The sequence below is a fragment of the Salvelinus namaycush genome, chromosome 2, assembly GCF_016432855.1.
Source record: "Salvelinus namaycush isolate Seneca chromosome 2, SaNama_1.0, whole genome shotgun sequence".
In the NCBI taxonomy this organism is placed as follows: Eukaryota; Metazoa; Chordata; class Actinopteri; order Salmoniformes; family Salmonidae; genus Salvelinus; species Salvelinus namaycush.
This window is the reverse complement of record NC_052308.1, coordinates 55020119-55040367: the sequence shown is the minus strand read 5'-3', so window position 1 is coordinate 55040367 and position 20249 is coordinate 55020119. Positions and strand designations below refer to the sequence as shown.

Sequence of the window (20249 nt, the reverse complement as noted above, 5' to 3'; positions counted from 1 at the left end):
TTTCTGCTGTTATACCTGAAGAATTATGGCGAGTAAATCTGTAAAATCAAAGGCAAAGTCTAAATATACAGATCGACATGATATTATTGAAGAAATTGATAGGGAAAGTGACAGTGAGTTACTCCTAGATGATTCGGATAGTGAGAATACTTTTGACTCGCAAATTGAAGAGATGTTCTTGTACGCAGAAGATGCAGTGTTGGACTGGTAAGTACCGTTTGAAATTAATAATATCAAATATTATTCATTTGAGTTGTCTTGGAGATATTTTTATTTTATTTGCCATATACAAAAATATAATCAGTAATGAAATGTGTAAAGTACACATTGCTCTACATTGTGGGTGGGTGTATATCTGTGTGTCTGTATATATTAGATATTTTTTACATTTTATTTGATCTAAACATGGAATGGAACAGCACCTCACCATAGTGATTGTTTCCCTACTCTATATACAATCTGTGTCTGTGTCTTTATTTCACAGTCCCAGCGATTCTGATTGGGAGCCCATACTGCCAAGGTGCCCATCCCCCACTGAAACTGGTTCATCCAGCCGGACCCCTGCTGTCTCCGGCACCACACCTACCCCCGCCCGGCCATCTAGAGGTGTGAAGTCGGTGACAAAGAAGCGGAGGAAGGGAAGTGTGGAACCTGCTGGCAGAGCGGTGGAGGGGCGATGGCACTCTGTGCTGGAGGCGGATGTGTCCCCACCACCTCCAATATTCAGACCGAAAGGACCACCAGGACCTCAGCTGGACATGTCCTCAAAGTACAGCCACATGCAACTTTTTCAGTTGTTTTCCCCCCTCGGCAGTTGTTGATTTCCTGGTGTTGAACACTAATAAGTACGGAGCTAAGAAGCAGGCAGCCAAGAAAGAGACATGGAAGCCCATTTCCATGTCAGATCTTTTTTGTTACCTTTCAATGGTCATTTACATGAGTCTTGTAAAGCTAAAAACCCTGAAGGACTACTGGAAAACTGCACCCCTCTATCAACTGCCTTTCTCCACCACTGTCATGTCATGCAAAAGGTTTCTGACAATCTCACGGGCGCTTCATATCAGTGACCGAAAGGTTGATGAGGACAACGAGAAGAAGCGAGGCACAGCAAGGTTTGATAAGCTCTGCTAAATAAAACATCTCTACCACAACATCGTTGAGGCCTGCAAGACCTATTTTCAGCCTGCCCAGAACCTTTCCATAGATGAGAGGATGGTAGCCTCAAAGGCCAGAATTGGCCTAAAACAATACATGCGTAACAAACCAATTAAATAGGGTTACAAACTGTTTGTTTTGGCTGATTCGGCGTGTGCATACACGTGCAATTGTTTTGTTAATGAGGGGAAGAGTAGTTGTGTGACCAGTAAGGGACTTAGCCATGATTCCGTTATGGAGTTATTAGATTTTCAGCTGCTAGGGAAGGGCTACAAACTGTTTGTGGACAACTTCTACACAAGCCCTACCCTGTTCACAGACCTGAGGAGGCTGGAGGTGTGGGCCTGTGGCACCATTCGGACCAACAGAGTGGGATTTCTGAAAACCAGGGTGAATGACATGCCTAAGCGGGCTGATCAGGGTACCACGAGATGGATTCGTGAGGATGGCCTGCTCTTTGTGAAGTGGATGGATACCAGAGAGGTGGTCATGTGCGCCACTATCCACAAGTCCTTCAGTGGCGATCACGTCATCAGGCGTGTGAAGAATGCTACTGGTGCATGGACCTCCAAAAATGTCCCCATTCCAGCTGCTGTGAAGGACTACAACAAGAGCATGGGAGGTGTGGACCTGTCAGACACGCTGATAGGCTACTATAATGTTCTCCACAAGACCATGAAATGGTACAAGACATTGTTTTATCATTTCATTGACATTGCTGTGGTGAATGTCTTCATATTCCAGAAGGAAATGGCTTAGAGCTGTGGACAGCCCAACCATCTCACAGCTAGCCTTCAGAGAGCTGCTCATCCAGGAGATTGCTAGCTACAGCAAGTCCACTGCAACACCTTCTGTCCCCTCTACCTCTGTCCCTTCTGCTCCTTCAACCAGTGGTGTTCACATGCCAAAATTAATTCCTGACGGCAGGAAAGGGCTCAGTATGGAGGCTTCGTTGTGCTCTTTGCCACAAGAAATACCCTGTCACCTGCACCACTTGTTCGGTGACCCTCTGCTTCACACCAGAAAGAGACTGCTATGGCATCAGCAGCGCAATATTGTGTAGAGGACTGAGGGTCTTCACAATATTGTACATTGAAAGTGTAAATAGTTACCCTTGTTATTTTTTTCTTTTTTGAAATGTTCATTTTTTGGGGGTATGTTAGAATACATTTTTTGTATTTTGTATAGTTATTTGCATCATGTACCAATTCGGCCACTTGGGTACATTTGGGAAACTTGTGAGGGACACCTGGGTGACTTCATGCTCAATGTCATGTACCTCACTCATTCCTGAAGGTATCTGTCTGAAACTTTGGTCAAATACTGTTGCCCACTTATGTTCTTCTTTGAAATTATCCCCAGCATCATCTGAATGTTTGGCTGTTCTTGTTCATTTGAAAGATGCAACAACAATAAAAGAACAGAAAACGTCTTTATTTCCTTGTATTTTCTTCTACCAGATCTATTGTGTTATATTCTCCTGCATTAAATTCACATTTCCACAAACGTCAGAGTGTTTCCTTTCAAATGATACCAAGAATATGCATATCCTTGCTTCTGGGCCTGAGCTACTGGCAGTTAGATTAGGGTATGTCTTCAGGTGGAAAATGAGAAAAGGGGGGGCTATCCCAAACAGGATAAAGCACTGTGACTTACTGTCATTTGCCATACCCTTCTGACTTGTCTTTCTTTCAGGGGGAAGTAGTTCATTGGCTAGCCTGCTCTCTCTATGCAGCCTGCAGAAAGGGCTCCACACCCACTGTGGGTAAGGGGGTGATGGAAGGCAACTGTGTGTCCCTGACTCGAATACTCAGGACGTCGAAACTGAGGTCAGTGATAAGAGGCTTGGTCCCCAAACCTGCCACATGTCTACAGTGCCTTCAGAAAGTATTTACACCTTTTACTTTTTCCAAACTAATAAAAAATGTATTGAGTCAACCCCTTTATGTTATGGCAAGCCAAAATAAGTTCAGGAATAAACATTTGCTTAACAAATCATATGTTGCATGGACTCTGTGCAATAATAGTGTTTAGCATAATTTTTTGTATGGCTCTGTACCGTGCACACAAAATTATTTGTAAGGTCCCTCCGTCGAGCAGGGAATTTCAAACACAGATTCAACCACAAAAACCAGGGAGGTTTTCCAATGCCTCGCAAATAAGGACACCTATTGGTTTTTAAAAAGCTCGCCTTTAAATCTTTTTGAGCATGGTGAAGTTATTAATTGCACTTTGGATGGTGTATCAATACGCCCAATCACTACAGAGATACAGGCATCCTTCCTAACTCAGGTTGACGGAGAGGAAGGAAACCGCTCGTGGATTTCACCACGAGGCCAATGGTGACTTTTTAAGAGTTTTATGGCCGTGATAGGAGAACTTTGTAGTTAATACATAATACAAATATTCTAGAACTTGCATCCTGTTTGCATCAACTCACTAAAGTAATACTGCAAAACATGTGGGAAAGCAATTACCTTTTTTAAATCCTGATTACAAAGTGTTATGTTCGGGTCAAATTTAATACAACACATGACTGAGTACCACTCTCCATATTTTCAAGCATAGTGGTGGCTGAATCATGTAATGGGTATGCTAGTAATCGTTAAGGACTGGAGTTTCAAGATAAGAAATAAACTGAATGGAACTAAGCACAGTCAAAATCCTAGAGGATAACCTGGTTGTCTGCTTTCCACCAGACACTGGGTAATTTAATTCACTTTTCAGCAGGACAATAACCTAAAACACAAGGCCAAATCTACACTGGAGTTGCTTACCAAGAAGACAATGAATGTTCCCGAGTGGCCGAGTTAGTTGTGACTTAAATTTGCTTAAATCTATGGCAAGACTTAAATTGTTGTCTAGCAAGGATCAACAAGCAATTTGAAAGGGCTTGAATTTAGAAAATAATGGACACATTTTGTACTGTTGGGTTCTGAGAATATGAAGATATACTTAGTCATGTCACTGGAGTGCTTAGGTTTAGAGGGTCTACACCAGAAGTTAAGGGTCATTGGAGGAAAGTATATAGTGTATGCAACTAAGCTAGGAATGTGTTGAGTGCAGGGAAGCGAGTACATGTGACAGGCATTTGATAAGGGGAGACGGGTGGAGATCTTAGAAACTAACAATGTCACTGAGGGAGAGAGGGTAATGTATAACGTTTACATTGTCAGTATATGTTATTGTTATCCATCAGGGATCCTCTGGGAGGAGAAGAGACACAGTCTGGTATCAATAACCATGACAGCCTTGAGTTGGGGAGGAGTGAGTACTTTGGGTTAGAGGTCAGGTTAGATGAAGTGAAGAAGAACAGGTATCACTAAGGTTCTGTCTAGCAACAGAAATGCATTGGCTGTTCAGTTGTGGAGGAGGAGACTCAGCCTAGGAGAAAGGGTTAAATATTAGTGCTTGTGTGAATTTTTGTTGTCTGAATACAGGTGTGTCGACCCTTTGGGAAGAATTAAACTTGGTTAAGCTTCTCTAGTGTCTGTGAGTTATTTACTCTGAACAATTAGAACCTAACAGTACAATCCATGTGTGAAAAGCTTTTTAGGGACTTACCTAGAAAGACTCACAGCTGTAATCCCTGCCAAAGGTGATTCTAACCAGTATTGAATACGTATGTAAATGGTTTATTTCTATTTCATTGTCAATAAATTTGCTAACATTTTTAAAAACATGTTTTCACTTGGTCATTATGGGTTATTGTGTTTAGATGGATGAGAAACACCCCTCAATGTAATCCATTTGTAATTCAGGCTTTAACAAAACAAAATGTGTAATAAGTCAAGGGTATGAATACTTTGATGGCACTGTTTATGTGCACTATATGATTCTTTCCATAACTCGTAAGTTAATGTCATTTATTTTCATACATTGGTTTCAGTTTGATTCAGTTCTTCAACAAGATGAAGAAATGGTCGGATATGTCCAACTTATCTCAGGAATTTCGGAATCGCATGGGCCGCCTGGAGAGAACCTTTGAAGTGTCAACTGTGATCTTTCGGAAGTTTGAGCCCATATTCATGGACATGTTCCAGGATCCTCAAGGGGAGCCCCCACGACAGCCTAGAAGCAGAAAACACAGGTATAGCCCTTACACCTCTCTCTCTCTAGCCCCATTTCTTTTTCTGCCTCTGTCTGTCCTTCTCTCTCCCTCTGTCTCTGTTTGTCTGGCCCTCTCTGTCTGTCCGCCTCCATTTAGTTCTAAAATAAAGCAAGCCTTAAATAATTAGCTTAAATAAACTGTTCCATTTCGGAAATTGCATTCACAAATGAATGCGACTGTTTTTAGTGTTTGCTGTAATACAACAGACTCTCTGGTACACTTCTAATTTATTTAGTAGTGTTTACATTGTTCCAAACAGTCAAACATTGTTGTAATCTATACAGCACCTGTTTGGCACACACAATATGCACGCAGCCCTCCTTACAGAAAAATAAGTTATCCAGTATTTTCCACAACTAGTCAAATTGAATCCAAACATCTGACTTTCCCTTTACCTCCTAAGCAACCAGTAAACATTTCCCTTTTCGAGTTTGTCACGTCCTCTGCATCCATTGTGTTGTCACGTGTTACGGTGTTTGTTATACAGAGTTTGTTATAGGTGTTGCTCGCGGTTTGTGCAAGAAAACAATAACTGATTCAATAAATTGAATTAAGTTTTGTGCATAAGCTATGTATGAATGGCCTACAAGTAGCCAATCAACTTTCACAGTGAATGCTTTTGTTTGTTTTGTGCATATGAATTGAATAAGAACCTCCAGGCTTCCGACATAACCATCTATTTTATAAAAAAGAAAAGTAAAAAACGTATCCCGTCTGAATCGTCCTCTGGAATAATGCTCTCTCGCTGTCTGTCGGGCGCTCTCGCGCTGTGTCGGGCGCTCGCTCGATCTCGCGCTGTTTGCCGGGCGCTCGCTCGCTCTCTCTCTGTCAGGCGCTCTCTATTTACCAAAGAGAGATCTCATCACCTTTGAATTATTCATTGCAAGTTTCAGACGACTGCATGAAATGCTACCTATGACATCCCATAATGGAAACCTTATCTCCCCTTTCACTATGTTAGGCGCCTGCCCTGTCACGTCAGCGATGTATTCAAATTCTGCTGGACCCTGTTTGTGTACACTAAAGGTAAGCTAGGAAATGTAATCAGTTTTCTTTTGCATGTTTTAACCAATGTGGGAAATTCTGTTTAATTTAACCCAATGTCTCCAGTCCCACCTATTAGTGACACAATCTACTCCCCGATTGTGATTGTAGGAAATTTCCGTATGATTGGCGATGACTTGGTGAACTCATACCACCTCCTGCTCTGCTGCTTGGACTTGGTGTTTGGAAATGCCCTGCTATGCTCCAACAGGAAAGACCTTGTCAACCCACTTTTCAAAGGTAGCACGCTGTAATTGACGTAAAAGTAGGGCTGGACGACATGGCAAATAAATTATCACTATATAGATAATGATAATTATCACGATATTAATCAAATAATGTTTAAAAGGTGCATATCCGCTTCAGACTCAAGAATGCCTGAACAAACCAACGGCTTTAATGTTTCTTATTAAAGTAGAAGAACTCACAAATAACATTTAACTGTAAACCCTTACAAGTTATGAACAATAAACAAAAAAGATGCATTATAACTGTTAGCCTAATGGCACATAAGAGTTGAAGTTGGGGTAGTTGTTTTAAAAGTTACAAGCAAGAAAGACAAGTCTGTCTATGGTCTCTGGCTTTAAAGCTGCCCTATGGCAGGTCACGTTGCCACCTGTGCTAAAAACACACTCTCAGGGGGAGCTGGTCGCAGGAATGCACAGGTAGTGCTTTGCCAGGTGGCTGACTTTGGGAAAGTTTTCTTTGGTTCTTCCACCAGTCCAGTGGATTGGTTTCACTGTCTGCATCAGGAGACTGAAAGTAGCAGCTGAGTTTCTTTTCTACCAGCTGGATTTCAGTAAGACCTGTGGTGGTGGAGCATGGCTTTTTGGAAAAAAACTGCCCAGTGACTTTCTCTTTTTAGCTGGCAGCTGTGGTGAAGCAGCAGCAACGTCTCCATGTGCTGGGCTTGGGTTTTCATGTCCCTCATTGACCATCTCTGAGACAGCTCTTGCTTTTATGTGGCCCACCTTCTCCTCTTTGATGTAATGTGTTTTAAACCAATGGTCGACCAACGAGGCAATGTCCAGGAGGTCATCTGTGACTAGGTCATCATATTTCTCATTCAGATAGTCCATGACTATCGTTTTGATGGTTTGGGTGAGCTCTGTTTCATTATCAGGTTTCGTGACCTCTGTATTGAATAGGTGTAGTACTGGCTTCAGGTAAGACACACTGACATAAGACTCACCAGACAGAGCATCTGTGAATTCTCGGAGTGGAGTCAATGCCTGGTTTGATGGACTCAAGAACACCTACAGTTGAAGTCGGAAGTTTACATACACCTTAGCCAAATACATTTAAACTCAGTTTTTCACAATTCCTGACATGTAATCCAAGTAAAACTTTCCTGTCTTAGGTCAGTTAGGATCACCACTTTATTTTAAGAATGGGAAATGTCAGAATAATAGTAGTGATTTATTTCAGCTGTTTTTAATTTCATCACATTCCCAGTTGGTCAGAAGTTTACATACACTCAAATTAGCATTTGGTAACACTGCCTTTTAAATTGGTTAACTTGGGTCAAACGTTTCGGGTAGCCTTCCACAAGCTTCCCACAATAAGTTGGGTGAATTTTGGGCCATTCCTCCTGACAGAGCTGGTGTAACCGAGTCAGAATTGTAGGCCTCCTTGCTCGCAAATGCTTTTTCAGTTCTGCCCACAAATTTCCGATGTGATTGAGGTCAGGGCTTTGTGATGGCCACTCCAATACCTTGACTTTGTTGTCCTTAAGCCATTTTGCCACAACTTTGGAAGTATGCTTGGGGTCATTGTCCATTTGGAAGACCCATTTGCGACCAAGCTTTAACTTCCTGACTGATGTCTTGAGATGTTGCTTCAATATATCCACATTTTTCCCCCCTCATGATGCCATCTATTTTGTGCACCAGTCCCTCCTGCAGCAAAGCACCCCCACAACATGATGCTGCCACCCCTGTGCTTTACGGTCGGGATTGTCTTCTTCGGCTGGCAAGCCTCCCTCTTTTCCCTCCAAATATAACGATGTCATTATGGCCAAACATTTCTATTTTTGTTTCATCAGACCAGAGGACATTTCTCCAACAAGTACGATTTTTGTCCCCATGTGCAGTTGCAAACCGTAGTCTCGCTTTTTTATGGCGGGTTTTGGAGCAGTGGCTTCTTCCTTGCTGAGCAGCCTTTCAGGGTATGTCGACATAGGACTCGTTTTACTGTGAATATAGATACTTTTTGTACCTGTTTCCTCCAGCATCTTCACAAGGTCCTTTGCTGTTGTTCTGGGATTGATTTACACTTTTCGCACCAAGGTACCTTCATCTCTAAGAGACGGAACGCGTCTCCTTCCTGAGCGGTATGACGGCTGCATGGTCCCATGGTGTTTATACTTGCCTACTATTGTTTGTACAGATGAATGTGGTACCTTCAGGCATTTGGAAACTGCTTCCAGGGATGAAACAGACTTGTGGAGGGCTACAATTCTTTTGCTGATTTCTTTTGATTTTCCCATGATGTCAAGCAAAGAGGGACTGAGTTTGAAGGTAGGCCTTGAAATACATCCACAGGTACACCTCCGATTGACTCAAATGTTGTCAATTAGCCTATCAGAAGCTTCTAAAGCCATGACATCATTTTCTGGAATTTTCCAAGCTGTTTAAAGGCACAGTCAACTTAGTGTATGTAAACTTCTGACCCACTGGAATTGTGATTAAGTGAAATAATCTGTCTGTCAACAATTGTTGGAAAAATTACTTGTCATGCACAAAGTAGATGTCCCAACCGACTTGCCAAAACTATAGTTTGTTAACAAGAAATTTGTGGAGTGGTTGAAAAACTAGTTTTAATAACTCCAACCTAATTGTATGTTAACTTCCGACTTCAACTGTATATCTCTATAGGTGGGAGCTAAGTTCTGGGTCTTGTCACTGGACAAGACGTGTGAAATGGCTTTCTCCTGCTCCAGTGCTCTTTGCACCATCTTTTGACGTGATCCCCACCTGGTAGGCTGCTCTGTCACCAACTTGTGCTGTTCTAGGTTTTTCTTTTTGATCAACTGCCGGTTCCCTTCTTTTTCCATGAATAGGAAAAGGCACCTACCACTTTCTTACACACTCCAATTGCTCGATCCACTCGTTTGTATCTACCCACTCTCTCTGAGAAATCACAAGATTTTAATAAAATGTTAATCACAATCCCTTTAGTTATGTACGAATGTAATATTTAACTTAATCAGTTGATGAAAAAAATGCACATTTAGTTTCATCTAACCAATCACTTCAATATACACAATTGACAAAGTTATTTACCAATGGCCAAGTGCAGACGAAGTCCAAAACATTGCAGTCTGGTCCATTTGTTGATTTGAGCAGCCTTCACCATGTTCGCACCACTATCCGTTGTAATGCAGACCTGTCTGTCTTGACTGAGTTCCCAGGAGGCGAGAATGTCAATGAGCACCTCTGCTATAGCTTCACCTGTGTGGTCGTCGGGAAATTATGATGTTTGAAGGCATTTCGAAGATTCCACTCTGTCAATATAGTGGATAGTGAGGCTAATATAAGGCTCTGACGTGTCACTAGACCACAGATATGTAGTAGTAGCAAAATACGTAAAATCTTTAAGCGGTTCCTAAACTACTTCCCTACAGTCGGCGTAGAGTTTAGGCAGTGCGGTGTGAGAGAGACGTTTGCGGCCAGAGAGAACGTACCTGGGGCCAATTAAATTGATAAGCCTCTTGAAACCTTCCTTTTCGGCTGTGCTAATTGGTAGCATGTCCTTGGAAATGCAATGCATAATAGCATTTGTGATGTCTTTTCGATGTTTGCTCGTAGGGCATAAACGCTGTCAGTGTTGACTGCTTCGGGTGAACGTCCCTAGATTGGCTGGTGCTTGAGGGGCGTTTATCAATACCGTGGCTCAAACTTTCAGCATGTTCCAAAGAGGGATTTTGCTTCAGATGGTGAGCAAGGTTTGTCATATTACCAGACTTGGTAACCACCTGTCTACGGCACAATTCGCACCAAACATTGCTCTGCTCTTTGTCGGACTTCAAAAAGCCAAACCACTTACAAATAACTGAAACGGTTGAACCCTTTTTATCAATAATTTCTTAGTTGGAAGCTGCTTCTACTCCATGGCTATCACTGCCACTGTTTTCGCCTGTTTTCGCCTCAATTTTCATGGTTAATAGTGGCTACTCCATAACTCAAAGTGCTAAGTGGTTTTTAGTGGGCCTATACCTCTCCACGTGCATATTGTCACTTCTCTGCACGTTCCTGCTGCGTCAGGTAAAATGGACTGCTGTACCTAATTCTTTATCGACAATATTGAAAATGAATCTGAACGTTTTTATATCGTTATTGAGGGAAGTAATTACTTCAATAATTATTGATTTATCGCCCAGCCCTACGTAAGTAATTTGCAACCAATAACAAAACACAGCTACATTAGAAAAGGTAATAAATAAAATGAAGCGAGCAGATGATACTTATTTGACTTACTCATTCAGACTTGAATTATGAAAAATAGCATTCTACTTTTGAATATGAGAGAAATGGAGAAAGGGGCAGATTAATCAGTGGGGATGCATCTATAACGTACTGAAGAGTGGAGATAAACAAAATGTAAAAATATTCTTTGACCATGGCTTCCTTTGTCCTCAGGCTTGCCCAGCATCTTCAGGTTGGAAAACAACACCCCGGACGAGCCGCCATGCGTCATCGATCGGCTGTGTGAGCTACACGACGGCTTGGTGGTGGAGGCCAAGGGCATCAAGGAGCACTACTTCAAGCCCTACATTAAAAGGCTCTTTGAGCGGCAGGTGAGACCCCTCATTAAAACAATGACAACCTGCTATCTGGAGGAGTACTGTGGTGGGTTAAAACGACCATTGCCCCACACACACACAAAAGCTCAGTAATGTACACATTCCATAATCCAACCACAAACCCCTACACATAAAATGTTCAAACACATGCCCCCCCCCCCCCAGCCAAGGTAATGTATTCTTCTGTCAGTCCTTCTGTGGTAGGATTCCCCCATCCACAGTACATAAATACAGATGCCGGCATAATTAATTTTGAATATAGTAAATCCTGTGGGAGATAGTAACTGGAACATCTTTTTGTCTGGACTAGAATAAAATTATCCTTGAAAATATGGGAAACTGCATCAGTCCCTTTTGATCCCTGCGAGGGAACTGTTAAGCCCCCAGGGCCCAGTGTGTTGACTCATTCATTGTCTTCTCCTCCAGATACTTAAAGGGAATGAGGAGCTGCTCACAGATCTCCTGGATACACCAAACTTCATAGATAACAAGTAAATTTGTTATTGTATCCTAATCTGTAATTTTTAGAGGTGCCTAGAATGTTATCAATCTCGGTCACGTTTGAGACATCTCGTGTTAAACATTGCTTGCTTATGGTCTGATAACGTGTGTGCCACCCAGTAAAGCGATAAACCGGGAGTATGAGGAGTATGTGCTGACTGTTGGGGACTTTGACGAGAGGGTGTTCCTGGGGGCGGATGCCGATGAGGAGATCGGGACACCCAGGAAGGCTGCACCAGAACCCCGGGCCTGCCAGCTGTCAGCCCGCATGCAGGTGGAGAGCAACCTGCAACAGCACTTTGAGAAGGTAGATGGCTGAATCCAGTTAAATTCCAACATATAGCTGAAAATCAACAGGGATGAGGGTCATTTATGGCACCATCTCCGCAAACTAACTGAACAGATGTTTTTTCCTGATTATTCATAAAATATAGATTTTTCAAATTAAATTCCCGCATACTGCTAAAAAAAAGCCCTCTGTCTTGTCTGTGTTCGCCACATCTTTGCTAATGTCATCTCGCTAAATAATAATTTTGTGAATTAAATGTGAAAGAATGATTCCACTCAGGCTGTTTACCATCCCATTTTCAGTCACTCATCAAAATCCTTTAAAACCTGTTTGGGATAGGTGTGCCACTAGCGGGACACCTCGACAACATCCGGTGAAATGCAGAGCGCCAAATTCAAATAAAATTTCTATAAATATTCAACTTTCATGAAATCACAAGTGTAATACATCAAAATAAAGCTTAACTTGTTGTTAATCCAGCCGCCGTGTCAGATTTCAAAAAGGCTTTACGGCGAAAGCAAACCATGCGATTATCTGAGGACAGCGCCCAGCACACACAAATGCATAACAAATCATTTTCAACCAGGGAGTTACGACACGAAAGTCAGAAATAGCGATATAATATATGCCTTTGAAGATCTTCTTCTTTTGGCACTCCAAAAGGTTCCAGTTACATTACAAATGGTCCTTTTGTTCGATAAAGTCCTAATCTATATCCATAAAAACTCAGTTTAGCTGGCGCGCTTCAGTCAATAATCCACTCGGTTTCCCTCCTTCAAAATGCATACAAAATTAATCCCAAACGTTACCAATAAACTTATCCAAACAAGTCAATCAACGTTTATAATCAAACCTTAGGTACCCTAATACGCAAATAAACGATACAATTTAAGACGGAGAATTGTTATTGTCTTTAACCGGAGATAAACAAAAAGAACGCGCTCTCTCGGCCATGCGCTTGGAAACACTACAGCCAAAATGGGAGCCACTTAAAAAATCTACAACTTCTCCATCATTTTTCCAAAAACCAGCCTGAAACTCTTTCTAAAGACTGTTGACATCTAGTGGAAGCCCTAGGAACTGCAATCGGGGACGATTTCGCCCTATTATAAAAGTGCCAGCCAATGAAATCAGTGGTATTTTTTTTACTGTTTTGTCCTTGGGTTTTCGCCTGCCATTTCAGTTCTGTTATACTCACTGACATTATTTTAACAGTTTTTGAAACTTTAGAGTTTTCTATCCAAATCTACCAATTATATGCATATCCTAGCTTCTGTGCCTGAGTAGCAGGCAGTTTCCTTTGGGCACGCTTTTCATCCGGATGTCAAAATACCGCTCCCTATCCCAAAGACGTTTTAAGGAGCTTAAACGGAGATCATGTGACTCATGACTTTGAGAGGAAATAAAATCTTGTTCTGTCGTGTGTGTGCAGAAGCGCACCCTGGCCCCCTCAACTCCTCTGACAGGCAGGCGTTACCTGAAGGAGAAGGAGCTACTGGTGACCCCTGTGTCCTCGGCCACGCAAAGCGTCAGCCGACTCCAGAGCATGGTCTCGGGCCTGCGTAGCGCCCCCAGTGAGGCCCTGATGCAGATATTCAAGTAAGCTCACATTCACTGCCTCAAATGTCCATTAGTTTATAGGGACATTTCCATGGACCCAGATCTGAGATGAAGCCTCGTCCTGGATTAAAAATGTAGAATCTATGGAGAATCTCCATTGAAAGTGTGTTTCAGTCCAGGACTGGGTTTATAACAAGGGTCGGGGAAACCGTCGCTACATATTGTTTGTGTAAACTAGGCATGTTATTCTGGTTTTGGGTCAATTACAATCCAGGAAGTAAATGAAAATTCTAATTGTCCCATTGAAATGTAATTGCCCCCAACTGTGATTTGGTTGATAAATCAAGTCCCAGGGAGAGGAGAAACATAGAGGCCACTACGACTTGAATTGGAAGGTATGTGGTGTTTAACTGTTTTGGCCCTCTGTACTTTTTCCACCTGTAGGTCATGTTCGCGGGACCCCATCGTAGCCATTCTGAGCAGAGTGAAAACCCTGGGCGAGACGTTCAAGCAACATTACACAAAGGACTCAGAGGAGCTGCCTGGATCACACATGGGTGAGATACCAGACACACATGCAGATGGAATACGTTGAGCATGCAGAAATAGGGGTTAAATATGCTTGTAGAAGGGGTACATCACAAATGTCAAAAAGTAAACATTAGTACAAAAAGTGGACTTAGTACGCAACTGCTCAAACACTCTTTTGCTATTTACCGTAAGTAAGTGTTCTGTCAAACATGCCTCAAAATTACGAGGTGTCTCTATCTGTTGTGCATGTTCCGCTTTCCATGCATATTACTTCTACGTTTGATCAGGCAAAAAGCAGACACAAGACCACTATTGAATTAAGATAATGGGTCAATGAAAGCTTGTATGTTCTTCCTAATGCCATTTCTTGGCCCCTTCGTTCAGATTTTGCTGAGAACAGGATGAAGCTGGCTGAAATCCTCTATTACAAGATCCTCGAGAACGTCATGGCCCAAGAGACAAGGAGGCTACACGGCAAAGACATGGCTGTAAGTTACACTGGGTCGTGTTCATTAGGGTACACAGTATATGAAATGAAAACTGAAAAAGTGTTTATTGGACGAGTTCAGATAGTGCCTCTCTGTTTCAGACTGCTTTCTTCTGTTTCGTGCTATGGCACACATCTATATGGTAACTAACGCTTACAGATATGAAGAATAGCAAAGCTAATGTGCAATGGTGCATTGCATCAGACTGTTGGACATTCAGTGTGCCAATGACTGAAAATTGTAGGTGCTGCTGGAGCAGGACATCTTCCACTGCTCTCTGATGGCCTGCTGTCTGGAGGTGGTGCTGTTTGCCTACAGCTCCCAGCGCACCTTCCCCTGGATCATCAGCGTCTTCAAACTACGACCGTTCTACTTCTTCAAGGTAAGTGGCCCGCCGCCTAGCTGCACTCGCACGCAAACACTCACAGTAGATTCTAATCAAATACCCCCCCCCTTTCTACTCTGCTGCTACTCTCTGTTATTATCTATCCATAGTCACTTTAACCTCTCTGGGAAGCGTCCCACCTGGCCAACATCCAGTGAAAATGCAGAGCGCCAAATTCAAATAAATTACTATAAAAATTTAACTTTCATGAAATCACACATGCAATACACCAAATTAAAGCTACACTTGTTGTGTCTCCAGCCAACGTGTCAGATTTCAAAAAGGCTTTACGACGAAAGTACACCAAAGATTATGTTAGGTCAGTACATAGTCACAGAAAAACACAGCCATTTTTCCAGCCAAAGAGAGGAGTCACAAAAAGCAGAAATAGAGATAAAATTAATCATTAACCTTCGATGATCTTCATCAGATGACACTCATAGGACTTCATGTTATACAATACATGTATGTTTTGTTCGATAAAGTTCATATTTATATCCAAAAATCTCAGTTTACATTGGCGCGTTACGTTCAGTAATGTTTTGCTTCCAAAACATCCGGTGATTTTGCAGAGGGCTACATCAATTTACAGAAATACTCATCATAAATGTTGATGAAAATACAAGTGTTATGCATGGAATTTTAGATAAACTTCTCCTTAATGCAACCGTTGTGTCAGATTTCAAAAAAGCTTTACCGAAAAAGCACACCATGCAATAATCTGAGTACAGCGCTCAGAGCCCAAACAAGCCATACAGATATCCGCCATGTTGTGGAGTCAACAGAAGTCAGAAATAGCATTATAAATATTCACTTACCTTTGATGATCTTCATCAGAATGCACTCCCAGGATACCCAGTTCCACAATAAATGTTTGATTTGTTCAATAAAGTCCATCATTTATGTCCAAATACCTCCTTTTTGTTCGCACGTTTAGTACACAATCCAAACTGACGATGCGCGGGCAGGTCCAGGCGAAAGTTCAGACGAAAAGTCATATTACAGTTCGTAGAAACATGTCAAACTAAGTATAGAATCAATCTTTAGGATGTTTTTATCATAAATCTTCAATAATGTTCCAACCGGAGAATTCCTTTGTCTGTAGAAATGCAATGGAACGCAAGCTACCTCTCACATGAACGCGCATGACCAGCTCATGCCACTCTGGCAGACCTCTGACTCATTCAGCTCCCATTCCCCCGTCCTTCACAGTAGAAGCATCAAACAAAGTTCTAAAGACTGTTGACATCTAGTGGAAGCCTCAGGAAGTGCAATATGACCCCATTTCCACTATCTTGAATAGGCAAAGAGTTGAAAAACTACAAACATCAGATTTCCCACTTCCTGGTTGGATTTTTCCTCAGGTTTTCGCCTGCCATATGAGTTCTGTTATACTCACAGACATCATTCAGAGTGTTTTCTATCCAAATATACTAATTATATGCATATTCTAGCTTTTAGGGCTGAGTAGCAGGCAGTTTACTCTGGGCACCTTTTTATCCAAGCTACTCAATACTGCCCCCCTGTCCCAAAGAAGTTAACAAAAGTCCCTGCTTATCTGCGTGAACATGTCTTAGGCATGCTGCAAGGAGGCATGAGAACTGCAGATGTGGCCAGGGCAATACATTGCAATGTCTGTACTGTGAGACACCTAAGACAGAGCTACAGGGAGACAAGATGGACAGCTGATCGTCCTCGCAATGGCAGACCACGTGTACCAACACCTGCACAGGATCGGTAGATCCGAACATCACAGCTGCGGGACAGGTACAGGATGGCAACAACAATTGCCCGAGTTAGACCAGGAACGCACAATCTCTCCATCAGTGCTCAGACTGCCCGCAGGTCCTCACCAGACATCACCGGCAAGAACATCGCCTATGAGCACAAACCCACCGTCGCTTGACCAGACAGGACTGGCAAAAAGTGCTCTTCACTGACGAGTCGCGCTTTTGTCTCACCAGGGGTGATGGTCGGATTTGCGGTTATCGTCGAAGGAATGAGCGTTACACCGAGGCCTGTACTCTGGAGCGGGATCGATTTGGAGGTGGAGGGTTCGTCATGGTCTGGGGCGGTATGTCACAGCATCATCAGACTGAGCTTGTTGTCATTGCAGGCAATCTCAAGGCAGTGCGTTCCAGGGAAGACATCCTCTGCCCTCATGTGGTACCCTTACTGCAGGCTTATCTGACATGACCCTCCAGCATGACAATGCCACCAGCCATGCTGCTCGTTCTGTGCGTGATTTCCTGCTAGACAGGAATGTCAGTGTTCTGCCATGGTCAGCGAAGAGCCCGGATCTCAATCCCGTTGAGCACGTCCAACAGGTATATTTCACTGGCCGTCCCCAAAGCCAACACTTCCTTTGGCTGCCTTTCCTTCCAGTTCTCTGCTGCCAATGACTGGAACGAATTGCTAAAATCACTGAAGCTGGACACTTATCTCCCTCTCTAACTTTAAGCATCAGCTGTAAGAGCAGCTTACCGATCACTGTACCTGTACACAGCCCATCTGTAAATAGCACACTCAACTACCTCATCCCCATATTGTTATTTATCTTCTTGCTCATTTGCACCCCAGTATCTCTACTTGCACATCTATCACTCCAGTGTTAATACAAAATTGTAATCATTTTGCCTCTATGGCCTATTTATTGCCTTACCTCCCTAATCTTCTACATTTGCACACACTGTACATAGATTTTTCTATTGTTATTGACTGTACATTTGTGTAACTCTGTTGTTTTTGTCGCACTGCTTTGCTTTATCTTGGCCAGGTTGCAGTTGTAAATGAGAACTTGTTCTCAACTGGCCTACCTGGTGAAAAAAAGGTGAAATAAAAATGTCTACTGGTACACACACACACACTATCTGATGTCAACCTATGCTGAAAATGTGTACATGCAGGTGATTGAGGTGTTCATCCGCTCGGAAGAGGGTCTGTCCCGGGACATGGTGAAGCACCTGAACTCCATCGAAGAGCAGGTGCTGGAGTGCCGGGCCTGGACAGCAGACTCTGTGCTGTGGGAGGCCCTGGAGCAGGCGCACAACAAGGTCCCCACCGTGGAGGAGGTGAGCACCCAGAAACACTACAACTACAATGCACAGCCCATGGGGATCTACTGTACATCAGAAAACGTTTTTTTACTGCTATGTTATCATGGTGAATAAGTTATAATATAAGATGCATTAATTAAACTTTTTGAATGTGTAGAGCTAGAACCTGGCTCTGTCTTTAACTAACAGTATTTTTGTGGTTAACTGTGCCTAGTGCATTTTGATTTGGCACTTAAACCCTACAAATTACAATAATGCAAGCCATATAATAGTAAAAGTACATGATCCTAGGTAACATGGAACAAATTGAATTCCCATAAGGCGAGGTGTCCATTAACCATTTACAAATATATCTATTCTTAACCTTTCCTAACTGATCTTCCTCCCCCTATTGTATCCAGGTGAACTTCCCCAGTAGTTTTGACACGGGGAACAACAGTGCTGGTCCCTCCCACCTCCCTCTGGTGGCCCTCTCCCCCATCATCCACCCCCGCATCCGCGAGTTTAGGATGGGCCTGAGCAGCGCACGCAAAGGTAGGCCACCTTGAGGTGTTAAAGCCTCTATCTTAATTAGTCTTTCCACGATTCCTCGCAATGTATCTCCTTGCCACCTCAACAGCATTGGAGGAGAAGTTACATGGACCTTATCAAATCTGCTTCAGAAAGAGGCAGGTAGAAGGGATGTGAGGAATTGAGAAAATATGAATTGAGAAAGAGACTGTCAGCATTTCTTCTTTTTCTCCTTTTGGTGTATGTCAGTTTTTTATGTCAGTGGGTCCTCACTCAGAGGGAGGTTGTATCATAATCTTCGGGTTCACATGGAGTGATGTGACTTTAAGGTCCCTTTTGATAACAGTAGGCTGTACATCCATATTGTCCTCAAAATAACATGAACGCTCTATTGAACTCCGTGCCAGTCTGTGTTACGATGAAATAAAGCCACGTCATTTTCTACTCAGGCTTATGCTAAGTTCCCCAGGAAAATTAATGCTCTATTAAGTCTAACAAACTGAACCTCTGTCCTTTTCCCAGATATTCCTCCGTCGCCCTTATCCGTCCACGATCGTTACAGCTCCCCGGCGGCGGGCAGTGCCAAGCGGCGTCTGTTTGGGGACGACAGCAGCAGCCAGGCCCAGCAGTCTCCGTCCCTTGCCAAGAGGCTCATGTTCACACCCGGCGGGACGCTGAAGATCGACACTCCCACCATACTCAATATGACCACAGCCAACGGCCAGCAGCTCAGCATCCCACTGCAAGGTACAGCTGCGTTAACACTTATCACACGCTGTGGTATTTATACCCATTTTTGGTCAGTTAAATTAATGATATATACGGATGAATACATTTGAAATGAATCACTTTTTGATAGCACCCCTTTTTTATTTGAATGAAACCTTCCATACATATTTGCCCATTGTAGAAGTGCTAAGAAAGTAACTTTTAGGACCTGAATGCCAAAACATTTAACAGATAAAGGTGCTCAGAGTTGACCCATTTTGCATACCATGAGATATCCATGTCTTAATTGTTAAGTTCATGTTTTAAGTATCCCTATACTCCTGTTATTACGGGGCTATCACGGAGTCAAGAGTGCGCATGCGCTGGAAGTCTGTTCGTTGTTGGACCTAGCCTGGAGTGTAATGGCTACCTTGTAGTGTGTTCATATAGTAGAGTAAACTTTGTTAAACTGGAACCTTGTCGTTGTGTCATTTCGAGTTAACATTGGTAGCAGACGATGGCTTCTAACTACAACGTGCCACCTCGCTTCGACGAGAAGAGGTCGTACGAAAGTTGGAAAAATGAACTGGGAATCTGGACACGCGTTACTAATCTGGACGCGAAAAAGCAAGCACTTGCGGTGGTATTATCGCTCGAGGGAAGAGCGAGAGATACAGCACTGGAGATATCCGTTGAGGATTTGAACAAGGATGACGGTATGGGAACTTTGATCACAGCACTGGATTCTGTATTTCTTAAAGAAGAGAAAGACCGTGCCTACGAGGCATATTCAAACTTTGACAGTGTTACGAGAGATATTTCGGTTGCAATGGCGGACTACATCATTGATTTCGAACAGAGGTACAATAGAATGCGCAAGTACGACATGGTTCTCCCAGATGCAGTGTTAGGGTTCAAGTTGCTAGACACTGCTTGTCTAGATGGTAGGGAGAAACAGTTGGCGTTGACTGCTTGTACTGTGCTGACTTTTGCATCTATGAAGTCGGCACTAAAAAGAATATTTGGTGAAAAGACGTCTGTCGCGCCAATAACAGATGGAATGCAAGTGAGTGACGCAGCATATTACACCGAGCAGCACAGAAAAGG

General features: G+C 42.8%; 1 protein-coding gene across 3 annotated transcripts in view; it reads left to right on the top strand.

Annotated features, from left to right (window-relative positions):
* rbl1 (retinoblastoma-like 1 (p107)) overlaps positions 1-20249 on the top strand; it is a 43769-nt gene that overhangs the window by 8642 nt on the left and 14878 nt on the right. For all 3 annotated transcript variants that reach the window (XM_039015222.1, XM_039015214.1, XM_039015206.1), the window contains exons 2-15: positions 2851-2984; positions 5045-5245; positions 6228-6292; positions 6422-6550; positions 10951-11108; positions 11541-11605; positions 11736-11922; positions 13337-13503; positions 13909-14021; positions 14380-14483; positions 14728-14865; positions 17775-17939; positions 18326-18458; positions 18957-19181. In XM_039015222.1, the coding sequence (XP_038871150.1) occupies positions 2851-2984; positions 5045-5245; positions 6228-6292; positions 6422-6550; positions 10951-11108; positions 11541-11605; positions 11736-11922; positions 13337-13503; positions 13909-14021; positions 14380-14483; positions 14728-14865; positions 17775-17939; positions 18326-18458; positions 18957-19181 (1984 nt within the window). The remainder of the gene's footprint in view (positions 1-2850; positions 2985-5044; positions 5246-6227; positions 6293-6421; positions 6551-10950; positions 11109-11540; positions 11606-11735; positions 11923-13336; positions 13504-13908; positions 14022-14379; positions 14484-14727; positions 14866-17774; positions 17940-18325; positions 18459-18956; positions 19182-20249) is intronic.